At 38.7% G+C, this 17,787-nt stretch overlaps 1 protein-coding gene across 7 annotated transcripts in view; it reads right to left on the bottom strand.

Moving 5' to 3' along the window:
* LOC121735454 (dual 3',5'-cyclic-AMP and -GMP phosphodiesterase 11-like) overlaps positions 1-17,787 on the bottom strand; it is a 248,934-nt gene that overhangs the window by 152,842 nt on the left and 78,305 nt on the right. For 4 of the 7 annotated variants that reach the window (XM_042126285.1, XM_042126284.1, XM_042126288.1 and 1 more), the window contains one exon: positions 5,401-5,582. The exons of the other annotated variants lie outside the window; for them this stretch is intronic. In XM_042126285.1, the coding sequence (XP_041982219.1) occupies positions 5,401-5,521 (121 nt within the window). In that variant the 5' untranslated portion in view covers positions 5,522-5,582. The remainder of the gene's footprint in view (positions 1-5,400; positions 5,583-17,787) is intronic. 7 annotated transcript variants of the gene reach the window in all.

Raw genomic sequence — 17,787 nt, 5'->3', positions numbered from 1 at the left:
TTTTGTTGCGATGTCCGACATCGTCTTCGATTAAGTAAATCGTTAATGATCTTGACATACACCATAGATTTGTAGTTTCGATCGGTTGGACGCGACGGATCGTACGATAAATCTTACCGTGTGGCACTAATATTATTAAAAGTTCGTAAATGTTTATTGCTTCGTAACGCAAAAACTGCTTAACCAAATTTCATCAAACTTGGTATGGCAGTAGTTTAGGCTCTGTTTTAATACATAGGCTACTTTTTACTCCGAAAAAGTACAGTTTTTTGGGGATGTCCGGTATACAGATTATTGTGGAACTCTATCTCTGTCTATGGTACTCTCAAATATATCTGACTCTATCTCATCTACTTTAGAAATAGAGTTAGGTAACAAGACTCAAAACAAATGACCAAAGAATGAAAAAACTTAGAATTCGTAAAGTTAAATTGTTATTCCGATCATAACTGTTTGTAACCTCGCATTTTAATTCAAGTAATTAAAATATCATTTTATGTGCATAGTGTTTTTACTCGTGATCTTTATAATAATATGTTAGTGAAAATATTTTTAGTGACGCGTTACCGTCACTAAAAATACTTACTACCTACCTATGAAATCCGGCATCCATTAGACGGTAGGTTTTGCTGTCAGTTTTACCATAGTCATGACTGTGACTGATGGGTAACCTACCGTGTAAGAGCGTGACTGACGGTGATTGACGAAAATCTGGATACATTCGTCAGTCCATCACTCACCAACAGTCAAACGAAAGTCATGATTGATGGAATTGACTGACGAGGAACCTACCGTGTAATGGATACCTTAAAAAAACCTGTAAATTTTAATGAATATTTTGACGAAAATGTTTGATAATCTCTATCTTTCGGATTTTTATTAATTTTTCTGTCTGAAAAACAGCTGTGGCTTGTGGTTTATCCTAAGGCCGCGTTTCCACTGACGCGGAGCGGAGCGGAGAGGAAAGAGCGGAAAGTGCCGAATTGACCAATCACCATGCTCGAAATCTTCGCTCCGCTTCGCTGTCATTTCATCATTTCGCTGGAATAGCACGATTGGTCAATTCGGGCACCGCTAAACTCCGCTACACGTCAGTGGAAACGCACCCTAAACGGTGCTGCTTTGACGTAGGCGTAAGAATAAAGCGCTTCTATCATACAAAAACGTCATTTTTGACATGTGTTTGACAGTTCTCCTTTACCAGCAGCGCTCCTGTTACGAGGGCTGCTATTTATGTATCCGGAATTAAAAAAAGAAACAAACATATATCATTTAATATGGTTTTATTGCTTTTCAAAATATTCGCCGCGATGATCGACACACTTTTGCATACGCTGGAACCAATTTTCATAGCACTTTTTCCATTCTGATTGAGGTATCTCCAAAACGTGCATTTTGAACGCATCAACAGCCTCTTCGCGGCTCGAAAAACGTTGACCACGTAATTTGTTCTTCGCGTATGGAAATAAAAAGAAATCGTTAGGTGCCAAATCAGGGCTGTACGGCGGATGACCAGTCAATTCGATCTTTTGACCCTCCAAAAACTGAGTTGTTTCAGCTGAGGTGTGACAGCTAGCATTGTCGTGATGTAATATGATTCTGCGTTGTCGGTTGTCCTTTCTTATTTCTTCAAAGACTTCTGGTAAATAAATGGTCGTATACCATTCAGAATTAACCGTTTTACGATTCTCTAATGGCACTGTAGCCACATGTCCATTAATTCCAAAAAAACAGGCGACCATTTGCTTCAAAGTACTTTTTGCACGAGTAACTTTTGTTGGTTTCGGCTCATCTTGGAACACCCACACCGTTGACTGTTGTTTAGTTTCGGGGTCATATGCATAGATCCAAGATTCATCACCTGTGTAGATATTATAAATGGCTTTTGACGTACCACGGTTGTATTTTTTTATCACTTTTTTGCACCAATCGACACGAGCCCGTTTTTGATCGATTGTCAAGTTGTGCGGAATCCAACGCGAACATATTTTTTTTACAGCCAAATGTTCGTGTAATATCTTATGTATGCTCGTCATACTTATGCCTAAGGACGCCTCTATCTCGTGATATGTAACATGACGATCACGCATTATTAGTTCCCGCACAACATCTATATTTTGTGGGACAACAGCTGTTTTTGGGCCGACCTTCTTTATTTTCATCCGTGAGCATAGACCGCCCACGATTAAACTCACTGTACCAGTGATAAACAGTGGTTTTTGATGGTGCTTCATCTCCAAAAGTTGCGGTGAGTTGAATAAAGCACTGTTGTTGATTTAGCCCACGCCGAAAATCGTAGTAAATCATTGCACGAAAATGTTCACGCGTTAAATCCATGGCAAATGAAGACACGCAATTTTCAAAATGACGCCACAATGGAAAAATAATTGACAGTCACATGAAACAAAATGTATTCTTCAACCAAAGAGTTCTATTTTCAAATGTTGTAATTACTTTTTAAATATTGTTCTTGTAAGTGGCCAGTTCCGGATACATAAATAGCAGCCCTCGTAATGTCACCCACGTTCATTTAAAGCCTTGTCGAGCTGTACATTGATAAGATTTAGCCATTTTATCCCAAATGACATTTTACGAGATGGCGTACGGTCTGATTTCGACCATGGCATCCTTGTAGTAAGTAGTAAAAGTATTACAAGGGTATTGTTTTCATAAGTGCGAAATGCACAGAGGTAAGACTACGCAATGGGTGTAAGAGAGAATACTAAGTATGTTATGTATTGTAAATTGTAAGGAAAATAACCTATACAGTACACGGTACATATACAGTAGTTTAACTCATGCCCGGTTCTGATGTTTTTTTGACAGGGCTTGTCTTTGGCAAGGGCGTTGCTGATTGATATTTTAACGATAGCCAAATAAAATAGGATGGTCTACTGTGTATATTTTGTTTTTCAAATAAAATAAAACAGGATGGTCTACTGTGTATAGTCTATACTGTGGCACAAACGCGTTTAGAATTTCCAATGCACTGTTTATGAAATCTGGACACAAAACATAAGGCAATAAAGTGGCCAAACATTTTAAGACAATGCTTTTAGGGGAAAATTTTGCAATCATGTACCTAATCCAAACATTGTATTCTAATCTTTTGGGCAACTATTTTGGGATTTCCGGAATTTTCCACATGGATTGTTCAGTACTGTTTTTCGGTCACTGTTCATTTTGTTGTTGGCTCATGTACACAACTTTTTCTGGCAAAACACCAAAAAAACTATAGCCATGTAATGAGATAATGAAATGGTCATGGCGTCACTAGAATATTAATGATGGCTAATTTTAGTCTTGAAATATTCGTGAATGTCCAGGGAAAGTATATAATTTTATAAATACTAGAGATCGCCCAATGGTCGAAAAACGACCTTAGTTTCAACGTCATTAGGACTACTACCTATATTTTGTAAAAAATATTGACTTTATCACTTTTTTTTCAACTCTTGTCTCTGGGACTAAGCTGATCTCAGACTGGCCGTGTAAGCATTGTCTAATAGTATCTTAGATTCAATAAAAAAAACTATAATCCATTTTCAATTTGTCAAATTGTTGTCAACGGACTTCAACCATAAATAAAAGAGTATAATTCGTATGTATAGGCTTGTCACTCAAAAATCTGTCATTTCTCATATGTGTGTGTGTTGTAGTGGGTGTAATGTTTTATTTGTTAAAAAATGTATGATAAAAGCATAATTCCAAAATAATATTAGCTCGATGCACTCCTTCACCATATAAACTATAACTGTGCAAAATTTCATGCACCTTACGTTTCCCCATTTTCCGTAAAAAGGGTTACAAAGTTTTTCGTTCGCGTATTAATATTGTGAGATTGCTAAAATTAATCTTAACTGTAACTATAACAACGCCTGTGGTGCAACCCACTCTAAAAGTTTGTCACCCACAATATATTATCCTAGCGACAAAAACAGTCCTAACATAAATTACCTTCCACTATTTAAGTATCACATATAGACTCAGTAACTTTATTTTCTCTTAAATCTGAATTAATTGTCCATGAAAATCCGGTGTGGCTAGTGTAAATAATTTATAAGCAAAACAGCACGGCGCCAAACGCAATAAATCCTTTTGGTCCACAGTTATTTTACCCCTAGGTATTTATAAAATGTCTCTTATGGAGTCGGCATAAGCTCCAAAGATAAAATAGCTGAAACATTAAAATCTCATTAAACGTATCGGTTGCGCCTCGCATGGGTCATTCGTCGTAATGATTTAGCGAATGTGTGTTTATCAGAAATCTTTTTGCGATGGTTTTTATCCAGGGTAATTTTGGCTTTCATTTATGCCTAAGAAAACTTATCTATTAGGCATTAGGGAAAACCTAGCTAAACTCTACAAAAAAGTTTCATGAATACTCCAATACATAATTTAAATCTAGGTCACATAGAACAGACATATAAATTACTAGATATTATCGAATACATAAACTGTAAAGGGTATTTCTTGAGTCCTGGATATTCTAGCTCAGTACTTTCTATTGCATAAGAACGTCAAATAATATTCTAAGCCAGGGGTCACCAATTAGTTTCGCTCGGGGTCCGTTTTAAGACATGAAATGACCTTCGCGGTTCACACATTTTATATAAATAATATTAAACATACTTATGTTTTACGGAAATTACAAAGGTATTTTTTAGATATCAATGAGAAAAGTAACCATTCCGCGGTCCGCCATTTGGTGACCCCTGTTCTAAGCGAAATCATGCAAGCAATGCGAGTCAAATCGAAAGCTGTATTTCAATCCTTTATGTCGAATTTTTACATTTCCATATAATATGGGAACACTTCGGATTCAATGAGAAAAGTAACCATTCCGCGGTCCGCCATTTGGTGACCCCTGTTCTAAGCGAAATCATGCAAGCAATGCGAGTCAAATCGAAAGCAGTATTTCAATCCTTTATGTCGAATTTTTACATTTCCATATAATATGGGAACACTTCGGATTGAAGTATATTGTGAGTTGTTTCTTTGATGAGAAGTATTTTAACCCTTGTTCTATAAATTCTGCAGGCAAATCTAGATAATAAAGTAAAGGTGAAGAGTTTGTTTGAACGCGCTAATCTCACGAATTACCTGGACCGAATTTTATGTAATTTGGCACAGATAAAGAGAAGACCACAGGAAGGGACATAGGCTACATTTTTGGGATTTACGGGCCCGCAGAATCAATTATTTATGCGACCGGAGCCACGCGGAACCTCTTATACAAAATAAGTCTCAAGAAGTCCCCTCCTTCTGACATCAACATTTTTATGAAATAGGAATGCTTATTTTTACCTAAACGCAACGTCAAATACGTGCCAAACCAAACAACTCAACAAAAAAAAAACTAATCTATAACAAAAAAAAAAACTAAAAAGAATACCGTACCAAAACATTTCCTAACGAGTGGGCAATTCATCAAGTATTTCCAGGGAGTGTGCGGATTTTTTTTCTTTTTGCAGCTCCTAGCGGGGCGAGGGCATCTGCCCCGGCCGTTCTTGGTGAACATGCCGCCTCATGTCACATCGCTACACCATTACACTACCGCGACATCCCGCCCGCTAGGCGAACTGCAAAGAAGAAACAGATTGTTGTAGTCTCAGACCAAATAAAAAGTCTTTTAAAAATACTTTTTATTTGGTAGGTTGTAGTAGGAAAGAGGAAGGTTGGTTGTTTTGGCGTGGTTGCGCAACCAAGACATAAATGCTAATGCAGAAATGCAGAAGTATCTGTTCGTCTGTAACTTAGCCACTCATTTGACGTTGATAAGGTATAGCGAACTACAAAGAAGAAACTGATTGTTGTAGTAGGAAAGAGGGAGATTGGTTGTTTTGGAAGGTTTGGTTGCGCAACCAAGACATACGTAGCTGCAGGAGTATTTGTTTGTCAGTAACTTTAACCACTAGACGTTGATAAGATATGACGAACTGCAAAGAAGAAACAGATTGTTGTAGTAGGAAAGAGGGAAGGTTGGTGGTTTTGGCAGGTTTGGTTGCGCAACCAAGACATACGTAACTGCAGGAGTATCTGTTTGTCAGTAACTTTAACCACTAGACGTTGATAAGGTATGCCAAACTAACAAGAAGAAACAGATTGTTGTAGTAGGAAAGAGGGAAGGTTGATTGTTTCGCTGGTTGGATCCGGTTGCGCAATCAATTGATACGTCAATGCGAAAGTGTATCTGTTACCTTCCGCTTTAACCATTGAACCGCGGCTTGGTGAAATTTGTTTGGGAGATACTTAAATTCCCAGGAATGGACATAGTCAAGTTTTTATTCCCGTGCATTAACTAGCAACTATGAATATTGGATAGAACTAGTAAGCACTAGCACTATCCAATATTCATAGTGTAAGTGCCCGTTATAGAAAAATATATATACTTAATCTAAATTCGCATGTTCTGGTTGCGCAACCACATGCAGTGTAAAGAGACCTTAGCGTGACCTCAGGATGTGTGTCAGACGTCAGTACACGTTTGAGACATTGACATCGATAATAAGGACAAGTTTGGATGGTATAATTGTATCGAATAACTCAACCGGTTTCCTTATTGATCATTATTTTATTGTCTATTGTTGAGTGTACTGCTTTGGCACTTCTCACATGAGCTGTTGATGAGTATGTCGTCTAAATAGATAGGATACTAGAGGCGGTGGTTCAACATAAAAATGATAGTTTAATGCCCAGTTACTGAAGTGTTTTGACTGAAGTTTATCTTTCAAATAGCGTTGTTAATAATTAGTCAACTGTTTCAAGACCACCAATCAAAAACGCTAGCGACAGACAAGCTCCTGTCAAAAAATCTCAGAAATCAGGCACATCATCTTCACAGCGAAAAGAGCAAGAACCCAAAACTTAGCCCTCTCAAAAACTTTAGTCAACCTACTGGTTAATGTCATTGATTTCTATCTTGAAGTTTGGCTCTGTTTGTACAAAAGATCTGAGTTTTAAATCTTTTGTACAAACAGAGCCAAACTTCAAGTCATCAATCAAATACAGCACATACTTAATAAACAGATTAGGACAGTCTGCAAATTACGGACTTGGGGTCATTTGCTAGTTGCTACTAGAAGGTACCGTAGGGCTGGCAATTCTAGATTTTGTAATAACTCCTTTAAACGTTTTGAGTATGATATTAAGTTTTTTTTGTAGAATGACAAAAATTAGCAACCTGCATGTTTTATAGAACACTAAGCCCATCTAATGAATTTCTATAATAATTTAGATCGAACAGCCACAGTTACATTACAGCCTAAAATTTTGGTCACACAAAGTCATTGTCATTGTTCTTTGTCACACAGTCAATCTTTGTCACACACTATGAGGGGTAGCGGATATGAAACTACCCATGTGACATGTCGATATTAAAGAATTACATGGTTTTAACCTAGACTTTGGGAAGGATTATGTCCCCTGTAATCCCTTTCCTGGAAACACGCATGACGTCATCATGTGTTGATTATCTAGCGGCAGCCCTAGAGCCCAACTCCCCGTAGGGAGGCAAAAACCATGCGGATTTTTTGTCCTGTACTAGTTAGACAGTTATGTGACATGAATGAGTAATGAACGAACTTTTGTGATCGGGCTTTGGCGCACTTAGTCAGTGCTTTAACGGCACTTTCGGTGCCACAGATTACTGATACTGTTATTGGCCCTAATCTTTATCATCAACATTTATCTTAATCGGATTTATTCTGTTTTTTTTAATTCTGACAATATTTTTTAAAGATAAGGGACATCCCCGAGATAAGCCTATGATTAGAATGCCTAAGTTATCTAGATGCCACACAACAGTTGGGTGGGGTTTTTTTTTTTTTTTATGAAATAAGGGGGCAAACGAGCAAACGGGTCACCTGATGGAAAGCAACTTCCGTCGCCCATGGACACTCGCAGCATCAGAAGAGCTGCAGGTGCGCTGCCGGCCTTTGAAGAGGGAATAGGGTAATAGGGGAGGGTAGGGATGGGAAGGGAAGGGAATAGGGGAGGGTAGGAAAGGGAATAGGGTAGGGGATTGGGCCTCCGGTAAACTCACTCACTCGGCGAAACACAGCGCAAGCGCTGTTTCACGCCGGTTTTCTGTGAGAACGTGGTATTTCTCCGGTCGAGCCGGCCCATTCGTGCCGAAGCATGGCTCTCCCACGTATATATATAAGTTCCTATAAGAACATTATAGTCTACTTCTCGTATCTCTATCATTTTCAATATCATCAACCTATACAGGCTAGGGCTGAACAAAGAAACAGCCATCGCCTTCGCTGTACAAAATTCAAGAATGGGAAACCTCATTGTCTTATGAATTGATAGGGCCTGTTTTTGTCCCTGAGCCTTCTTATTTAATCGAATTATTATTAATACATAGTATACTCATTATCACCTCCATCGTGGGTATCGCAGCACAATAGATTTTCAATTGTTATGCGGCAGCCGGCTGCCACTTGGGGATTGATGGGTTATAGGTCAAATGGACTGACGGACTAGGTTCTTGGTTGAAGTAATAAAGAACCTATTCCTGACTCGCAAAATTTCTTTAAAATAATGTACATAATATACTTTATATACTTACTTCATGTTTATTTATCTTTATTACATATCTTTAGAATTTGCAATTATAATACCGTAAGTCAAGTCGAAAAACAAACAGTAACCGGTATGCACGGACTCAAACAAACAATTTGACAAGGTCAGAGAAGTCATAGAACTGGTCAATCGAATACTCTACCGGAAGGCAGAGCACTAAATGCCCCCATATACGGTGAAGCCGGTCGTTTCGATCGAACTGATCGCAGGTTGATCCGGCTCTTTAGACAAGACCTTTTCTTTATCGCCTCTTTATAGAATCGCCGATCAAAATGTATTTAATTGATATAAGCTTTCAAAAATATTTATTACAGTTCACTTTCGACTACTCTAATGTCAATTCCTTAAAATTTTGATCGGCGATTCTATAAAGAAGCGAAAAAGAAAATGTCTTGGCTACAGGCTCTGATTCGTTTTGTACATTATCGTATGTGTGTGCGTGGGTTTGTGTGTGTGTGTGCGTATGTGAGAGAGAGTGTGTGTGTGCGTGTATGCGTGTGAGTGTGTGCACGCGTCTGGTAAGGTCGGTGTGCAATCAGTCCTCAAGAAGGACATTTTGCTATCGTGTTAGATTGGAACCTCAGCAATGGGAACTCTGAATTGTCTAGGAAGCGACGGGGCCTTATTCTGTCTATGATTATTCTAGATATATTAATCCATTATTATTACAGCTTTGATCTAGTCTGAATCCCAAACAGCAAAATAGTATCATCATCATGGGCGTACCCACGTTCTGGGCCAGGAGGGGGGCAAATTACTCATCATCATTATTCATTATACGTCAAATGGAGAAACTTATAAGTTTTGGTTTGAACTCAAAGTATCACAATAATAATATGAATTTAGAATAACTAACAGTCCTACAGATATCCAAAGTAACATATCTAACAACTACAGCTACAAGACGTGAGTGGAAGAATAAGGTAACATGAAAAAACTTCCCGTTTTTTTACTTAAATGGAGGCTTTAGGGCCGGAAAAATTATTTGAAAAAGAAAAACTGTGGATTATAAGTGTAGCCAGAGATATTAGCTAGGTTATGAAGTAGATAAGTTACAAGTTTTATGAATATTATAATAAGGGAAAAAATGAGTTATTGTCCGTATGTTACGAAATGTTACTTGTTTATTATTTATTATTGTAGTATTCTTCCACTCACGTCTTCTAACCAAACTATTGTGATTACCTCGATTTTCTCGTTAAAGACACTACTCTTTGTGGGTAATACAAGTATGTAAAGCGAGTGTGAGTCACCGTCGGGCGCCTAATACGGCGCTAACTGAACCCTGGCGAGGTTTTTGCGGTCTAGAATCTAGATAGCCATGAAATATTACTGGTTTACCATTATGTCTTGCATAGAATAATTACGCATAGAAACGCAGCGCACAGACGCAGGGTTGGCGCGTAACGCGTTAGATTATTTGTGCGACTGTGCCAAATAAGGTTGGTACAAACGAGTAAACGGGTCACTTGATGGAAAGCAACTTCCGTCGCCCATGGACACTCGCAACATCAGAAGAGCTGCAGGTGCGTTGCCAGCCTTTTAAGAGGGAATAGGTGAGGGTAAGGAAGGGAATAGGGTAGGGGATTGGGCCTCCGGTAAACTCACTCACTCGGCGAAACACAGCGCATGCGCTGTTTCACGCCGGTTTTCTGTGAGCCCGTGGTATTTCTCCGGTCGATCAAGCCCATTCGTGCCGAAGCATGGCTCTACCACGTAAATAATTTAATTTATTAATATTTCCGAAAGTTTGTCTATCTTAAAGGAGTGAGCACACTGAGACGGGTCGTGCCGGGGCTCAGCGTGCCGGGGCGCATCGCAAAAATCCGTCTCCATACAATTTGTATGAAAGCGGATGCGCGTATCGCACACTGTGCCGGGGCGCATCGGCGCGGATTTTTGCTCGGCGGATTTCCGTCAATGCGACACGGCCCGACAAGACCCGCTGCACCCCGGCAACAGTGTGCTATAGCAAGCGGGGCGCGGATGTGATGCAATGCGGCCCGGCAAGCCTCGGCTCAAATTCCGTCAATGCATTGCGCGCCGACCCGCCCCGGCTCGCCCCGGCACGCCCCGGCACGGTGAGCGTTAAAATCCGTCAATGCGATGCGACCCGACCCGGCAATAGTATGCTATAGCGCATTTTGCGCTGCGCTGAGCTCCGATCCGCCCCGGCACGCCCCGGCACGCGCCCAAAAAACTGTGCGCGTACCTTAAAAAGGAACGCGGGTGCAGTAGAATTTAAACGAAGAAACTATAATTGCCATCACGCTTCACCCTGTGCCGGCACGTGTATTGTGAATTGTGATAGAGTAGAGAAAGCTGACTGGTACAGTAAATCGAGGTAACATATTCCTCTGATTCCTCATTTAAAGTGGAGCCTATCTATTTTTTTTTTAAATATCTTCAAGAAGAGAGAGCCTCTACGTTTTTAGTTTATCTTAAAGATCTTTCAAATTTATTTCATGGTCGGTGGATTGGCGGGGTACGACGGGGCATTCATTTTTTACGATTTTGAAGGGTCATATTTTTACTCATTGTCCAGGGAGTAAATTGGGGAATACGTTTGTATGGAAAATCGGCCAAGTGCAAGTCGGTCTCGCGCACGAAGGGTTCCGTACCGTTATAGAACAAACATAGGCCAAAAATTGTGTTTTTTTTATATTAAAGTACACATATAACAAAGGACTTTGTGAAAAATTAAAGTGCCTATCTTTTGCCATTATGGATAGATATAGAGCAAAAAAGGCCGAAAAAATCACGTCTGTTGTATGGGAGCCCCCCTTAAATATTAATTTTATTTTGTTTTCAGTATTTGTTGTTATAGCGGCAACAGATACTATACCTACACAATCTGTAAAAAATTTAAAAGTCTAGCTATAGCGGTTCTTGAGATACAGCCTGGAGACAGACAGACGGGCAGACAACGAAGTCTTATTAATAGGGCGTTTTTACTCTTTGGGTACGGAACCCTAAAAACAGTGTTGCCTAAACCGCCTTAACGGTTAAGAATAACCGTTAAGGCGATTTAATAAAATTTTGGGACAGTAACACTTTAGTTAGGAAAGGATGTAGGATAGTTTCTATCCAAGAAAACTCTACGGTTTCCGTGTGATAAAAGAATTTAGATCCAAGAGAGTTGCGAACAACATTTCCATACTATTCTGACTAACTTTATCAACTTTTACAACAAAAACGACTTCTACTTTACATCGCTCTAACTCAGCCTTTCCCAAAGTGGGCGATAACACCCTCTTGTGGGCGCTGAAGGTCTGAAGGGGGATGTGGGACCCCGAAAAAAAATGTGGGCGTTGTGTAGAGGCTTCAATCCAAAAGGCGGTGAAACAATTTTGAAGGGTGCCAAAAATTTTTTTCTCTCAAAGTGGGCGGTAGACAAAATAAGTTTGGGAACCCCTGCTCTAACTCCTAACTTTTATATACTTTCTTGTACCTTAGGGACACTAGCGATAACAAAGCCTGCCAAATATGAAAAAAAAACTTCACCTTCCATGATGAAGCGAGATGTGATAGATGAAAGTTTAGCAAGTTTTGTTTCAAAACAATAAGCTGATGACTAATAGCATACTCATGGGCGTACCGAGGGGGGGGGGGGCAGGGGGGGCAGCCCCCTGGATCATTTTGACGTCCCTACTAAGTATATTATCTAGTACTTTCATCTTTAAAAATTAAAAATAATAAAACGTATTTTTGTCATTTGTTTGCAATACAATATTTTTACAACTAAAAATTATTATTTTTTTATTCTTTATAAACACCTAGCTTATAAAAAATCTGATTTGCCCCCCCTGGCCCAGAATCTGCGTAATTTGCCCCCCCCCCCCCCCCCTGGCCCAGAACCTAAGTAATTTCAAGTATCTACATGTTGCCATTATGGATTACGAGCCAAAAAGGTAAAAAAAACACGTTTGTTGTATGGGAGCCCGCCTAAAATATGAACTCTTTAATTTTTAATATTTATTGTTATAGCGGCAACAGAAATACACAATCTGTGAAAATTTCAGAAGTCCAGCTATAGCGGTTCTTGAGATACAGCCTAGAGACAGACAGACAGACGGACAGACAGACGGACAGTCGGACAGACATCGAAGTCTTAGTAATAGGGTACCCTAAAAATGAGCGTAAAAGTATCGTTGTAATTTATAACAGTCTTTGAAAAATGTTCCAGTTGAGATAACGAATAACAAATGCCAAGAACACAAAAGAAAATTAATGAGATATATCATGTTTTCAATATTTAAGGGCTTAACACACTGCTGGTGAAATATTTCCAAGACAGTTAGTTTATGATTATTATTCTGAAATTTTAGTTAAAACATAGGTAGGTAAGATGGTTTAACAATTATTATAAATCCAATTAAATGATTAATAATGTGAATGACTCACAATAAGAAGGGAAGGAAATTTTAGGCTTTAACAGAGATGGAATTTAAAGGTGAAGAGTTATTAACCAGAAATTGAATTTAAAGCTATGAACACTGAAGAGTATTACTTACCTCTATGTAATTTTATAGGACTGTTATTTTAAAAATATAATCAAGGTCCTGTTAGAGCCATTAAATAGAATACGAAAAACTTTGTTTCTTTGTTTGCGCCGAATGAATCTGAGACTACTGCATGAATTTTAATGTTTTTTTTTATGAAATAAGGGGGAAAACGATCAAACGGATCACCTGATGGAAAGCAACTTCCGTCGCCCATGAACACTCGCAGCATCAGAAGAGCTGCAGGTGCGTTGCCGGCCTTTTAAGAGGGAATAGGGTAATAGGGGAGGGTAGGGATGGGAAGGGAAGGGAATAGGGGAGGGTAGGGAAGGAAATAGGGTAGATGATTGGGCCTCCGGTAAACTCACTCACCCAGCGAAACACAGCGCAAGCGCTATTTCACACCGGTTTTTTGTGGGAACGTGGTATTTCTCCGGTCGAGCCGGCCCATTCGTGCCGAAGCGTGGCTCTCCCACGTACAATTTTTAAATGACATAGAGTAGACAAAGGACCACTGTTTCATACCGAGGACGGTTCTGACGAATACCATTTTGCGCTTAGTCTCGGGAAACATATGAAATTACTCTAAAAGGTAGGTATAGTAATAAAAACTTGGAGACAAAACAGAGCTCTCATATTGGAAGTTTTTACTGACCGCACCCCTCCCTTTCCCTCCCACAGGGGTGGAGGGGGACGGGAGATGTTCATTCATGTGTAGCATGACGTCATCTGAGGGTCGTGAACTCATTAGGGTAATGTCTCCAGCTCAGCTAGATGTAAACTGTTTATTTTATAAAACTGAGATTCTGCAATTGCGGGTATGCGATAAAAGATAATAGGGTATACTTATCTATTGCTAGAACGGTCGTACTCAAAGACAAAATATTTTGATTGCTTACTTTTCTTTAACTTAATGAAGAGACAGAAAATATTATTAAGAATTAGTTAAGGCCTGCAAGTCCTTTGCATGGAAATTCGTCGCGCGGGAACTCAGTCTATCTCTCTGTTCCCTCTTCACGTCCAAACCGCTGAACCGATTTTGCAGAAATTTTGCATGGAATTTCAGCCCCGGGAAAGGACATATAATACTTTTTAACCCGGTAAAATGTACGGTTCGCGCGATAAATGAATTCTGACGCAATACGTTGATCCTTCGACGTTTTGTCAACTACGCCAGACCCCTACTTGTCATGTGACATGTCTATGTATTGGTCTCTAATCGTCTAATACATTTGGCTTAATGTGCCTCCATTGTTACGAAATGTATTGTTCTAGCACAAGTGGCCGTAGCACGTAGCCGGTGTACTTTGTACCTTATTGTGATAGTAATAAGAGATAACGTATCCCACGCCTTCCACACGTACCACGGGACCACACGCGAGCCCACATATAATTAATTCTATTGATCACTGAAACATTACTGTGCGATTCGATTACAGAATCGATGTCACTTTCTAGTGATGTGCTTGTTTAATAATCCTTTAAATAATACTAGCTATTCGACCGAGTTTTGCTCGGTATTCGAAATACAATATAAAACACTATTAAAATGACATTTTCTAAAAATGATTCCTAGCTAGATCGATTTATCGCCCCCGAAACTCATGAAAATCGTTGGAGCCGATTTCATACTAAGGTATCTATCTCGATGGCCGCCGCGGCCTAGCCGCTGCAGCCTGGCCGCTAGTGCGCGCGCGGCCATAAGCTGTAATAATATTGGTTTGAATTGGGGAAAAAATAATTGATGAAATTTGAAAACGTTAACTTTTTAGTCTATCACGGGCACTCAACAAGGAGTAAAACATTAAATGTAGCATATTTGGCGCTAACCACAAACACTCATTAATAAACAAACAAACGTCCAAACAATCTTACAATAACAACGTTAAAACCTGTGCGTTGACACGAGATCGCGCACGAGCTGAAAACACACACACACACACACCTAACACACACACACACACACACCTAACACACACACACACACACACACACACACACACACACACACACACACACACACACAGACTTTCACACATGCATACAATACACGTACACGCAAAAACCCGTGTTGATACTTCCATAATAATATTATAAATGCGAAAGTGCGTCTATTTGTCTGTCTGTTACCCCTTCGCGCCCAAACCGCTGAACCGATTTTGCTGAAATTTGGTATGGAGATACTTTGAGTCTCGGGAAAGGACATAAGATACATTTTATCCCGGAAAAATGCACGGTTGCCGCGAGATAAACGAATTTTGGCGCAACGGAGTCATCTAGTATAGTACATATTTAAATGTAAAATTTTTATTAAGTATACCTATTACCTACTCAAAATTCGAAGGTCGCATTTTAAATTATAATAATGTAGGTAACGAATGCTTAGCGACGGAGAGCGTAAAAAACTTTTGTTTTTTTTAATTATGTTATGCCAAGGTCGTGAGGTTATTATTGTATGTAAAATAACGTGAATCAACACATTATTTACTGTTAATTTACATTTTTCCAAAAGTAGGTTCTGTTTCAGCATTTGGATCTTTCGTTCATTACATTTCCAAAAAGATTATTCGAACATATTAATATAAAATGGATCATTGACTAAATTTCTTAGCTTCGAGAAATCCTCGAAGAAATATCAAACTAATATCATCTATTTTATATATTAATACGTGAGAGAAAAACTTTGTAACCCTTTTTACGAAAAATGGGGGAAATTTTGCACAGTTATAGTTTATATTGTGAAGGAGTGCATCGAGACAATATTATTAAAATTATGCTTTATCATATATATCTTTAACAGATAAAACGTTACACAAACTACGACACTACTACTAAAAAAGATGACAGATTTTTGAGTGACAAGCCTATACATACGAATTCATAAGTCTATGTACGAATTATACTCTTTTATTTATGGTTGAAGTCTGTTGACAACAAGTTGACAAATTGAAAATGGATTATTGTTTTTTTTTAATTTAATTTTAGATACTGTTAGACAATGCTTAAACGGCCAGTCCGAGATCAGCTGAGTCCCAGAGACAAGAATTGAAAAAAACTATGATGAAGTCAATATTTTTTTTACAAAATATAGGTATAAAGTCCTAATGTCGTTGCAAGTTAGGTCGAATTTCGACCATTGGGCGATCTCTAGTTTACATAATATTATCAGAAATATTAGAATTTCGTACTTTGATAGGAAGACGTACGTAGACGTAGTAAAGACGCACCGAATCAGCCAAACGAAGGAGCAATGCATTAAAAATAACTTAATTTTAATGAATGCCTCACAAAAAAGTACAAAGTCTATGTCAAGATCCTCATTAAATTAAAAAAGATCCTCATTAAATTAAAATTCCCGTGCACTGATGATGATGATATTGAGAAGTTAACACCGCTACTGATAAGGCCGGTACATACAGGAGGCTCGCCGCGATAACGCGAGGTCACACTTTATGTAACCTGGGTCCCGTGACTCTGTTCATAGTCATTAAGTCATACTAATATTATAAAATATGTGATAGTGTATCTGTTACCTCTTCACGCCCAAACCGCTGAACCAATTCGGCTGAAATTCGGTATGAAGATACTTTGAGTCCCGGGAAAGGATATAGGACACTTTTTATCCCGGTAAAATTTACGGTTAATATTTCTGATTTTCTCATCCCATATAAAATGTGAAATATTAACTCTCGTGCAATCCTCTGGAAATCAGAGCATTGCACTCCTAAGCTCAGGCAGAAATGAAGACAAAACAGCAGCAGGCAACAGGCAGCTAAAAACGGTGTAGAAAATTTTACTCCCAAGAAATCCAGATAAGTAATAGGTTACACACATATTGACAATTTTAAGGAAAAAACATAGAGTTATAATTAGTTTTTTTATTCGTAGGTTATAATAGAGTTCTGAGAAAAAACATTGAATATTTTTATTTCTGCAAAATGTCCCGCGCAATATACGTGTTTTTAGAGCAGGCAACATCTATTTCAGTAATACTCGACTACGTTACATAATATGCTAATTATAGGTATCTACATTTTACATAGTCTACATGTACTTATATGCAGATTATACATTTTTCAATAATGAACTCAGCGCATCAAGGTTAGAAATCATGAAACATAATAATATTATATTAGAAAAATATGTGTGAAATTTTGCTCTGTGTTTGTGGATGGCCACGGGTTACGATAAATTTGGAACTTAATGATTTCGTTCTAATGACCCCTCAAAGTGACAACGAGAACTTCCGAAAATGTCAATTTCCGATAACGTGTATTTCGAAACTCGTCCACTTCCGAAAATGGCAATTCCTGAAATGTCAAATTCCTAAATTGACAGATTCCGAACCACTCTCTGCCACTCTCTGCAGGATCAAGATTTAGTGAAACCATGGTTCTTTAAATATATAAATATATAATAGAAATGCCAAAAAGTCTGTTACATCTACAGTTTGCCGTCGGTCGAATTTCAAAAAAGTTAAAGTAATAACGAGTGGCCGTATTCTGAGGTCAATCTTAGTTTTAGCCATTGACATAAGAATTGGTTTTCGCACAAGATAATAACTACGTTTTAGGCTGTTAACGGACCAACTTTATTTGGTCGGGTTACGTCAAGCCATAAAGTTAATATACCTAGCGGAATAGAGAAACAAAGGCCTGAGCAATCGAGATGTCACTATCAGTAACACTGCGTGGTA

Source organism: Aricia agestis, chromosome 17 (assembly GCF_905147365.1).
Source record: "Aricia agestis chromosome 17, ilAriAges1.1, whole genome shotgun sequence".
In the NCBI taxonomy this organism is placed as follows: Eukaryota; Metazoa; Arthropoda; class Insecta; order Lepidoptera; family Lycaenidae; genus Aricia; species Aricia agestis.
Note: the sequence above shows the minus strand (reverse complement) of the source record. Positions and strands in the feature narration are given on the sequence as shown.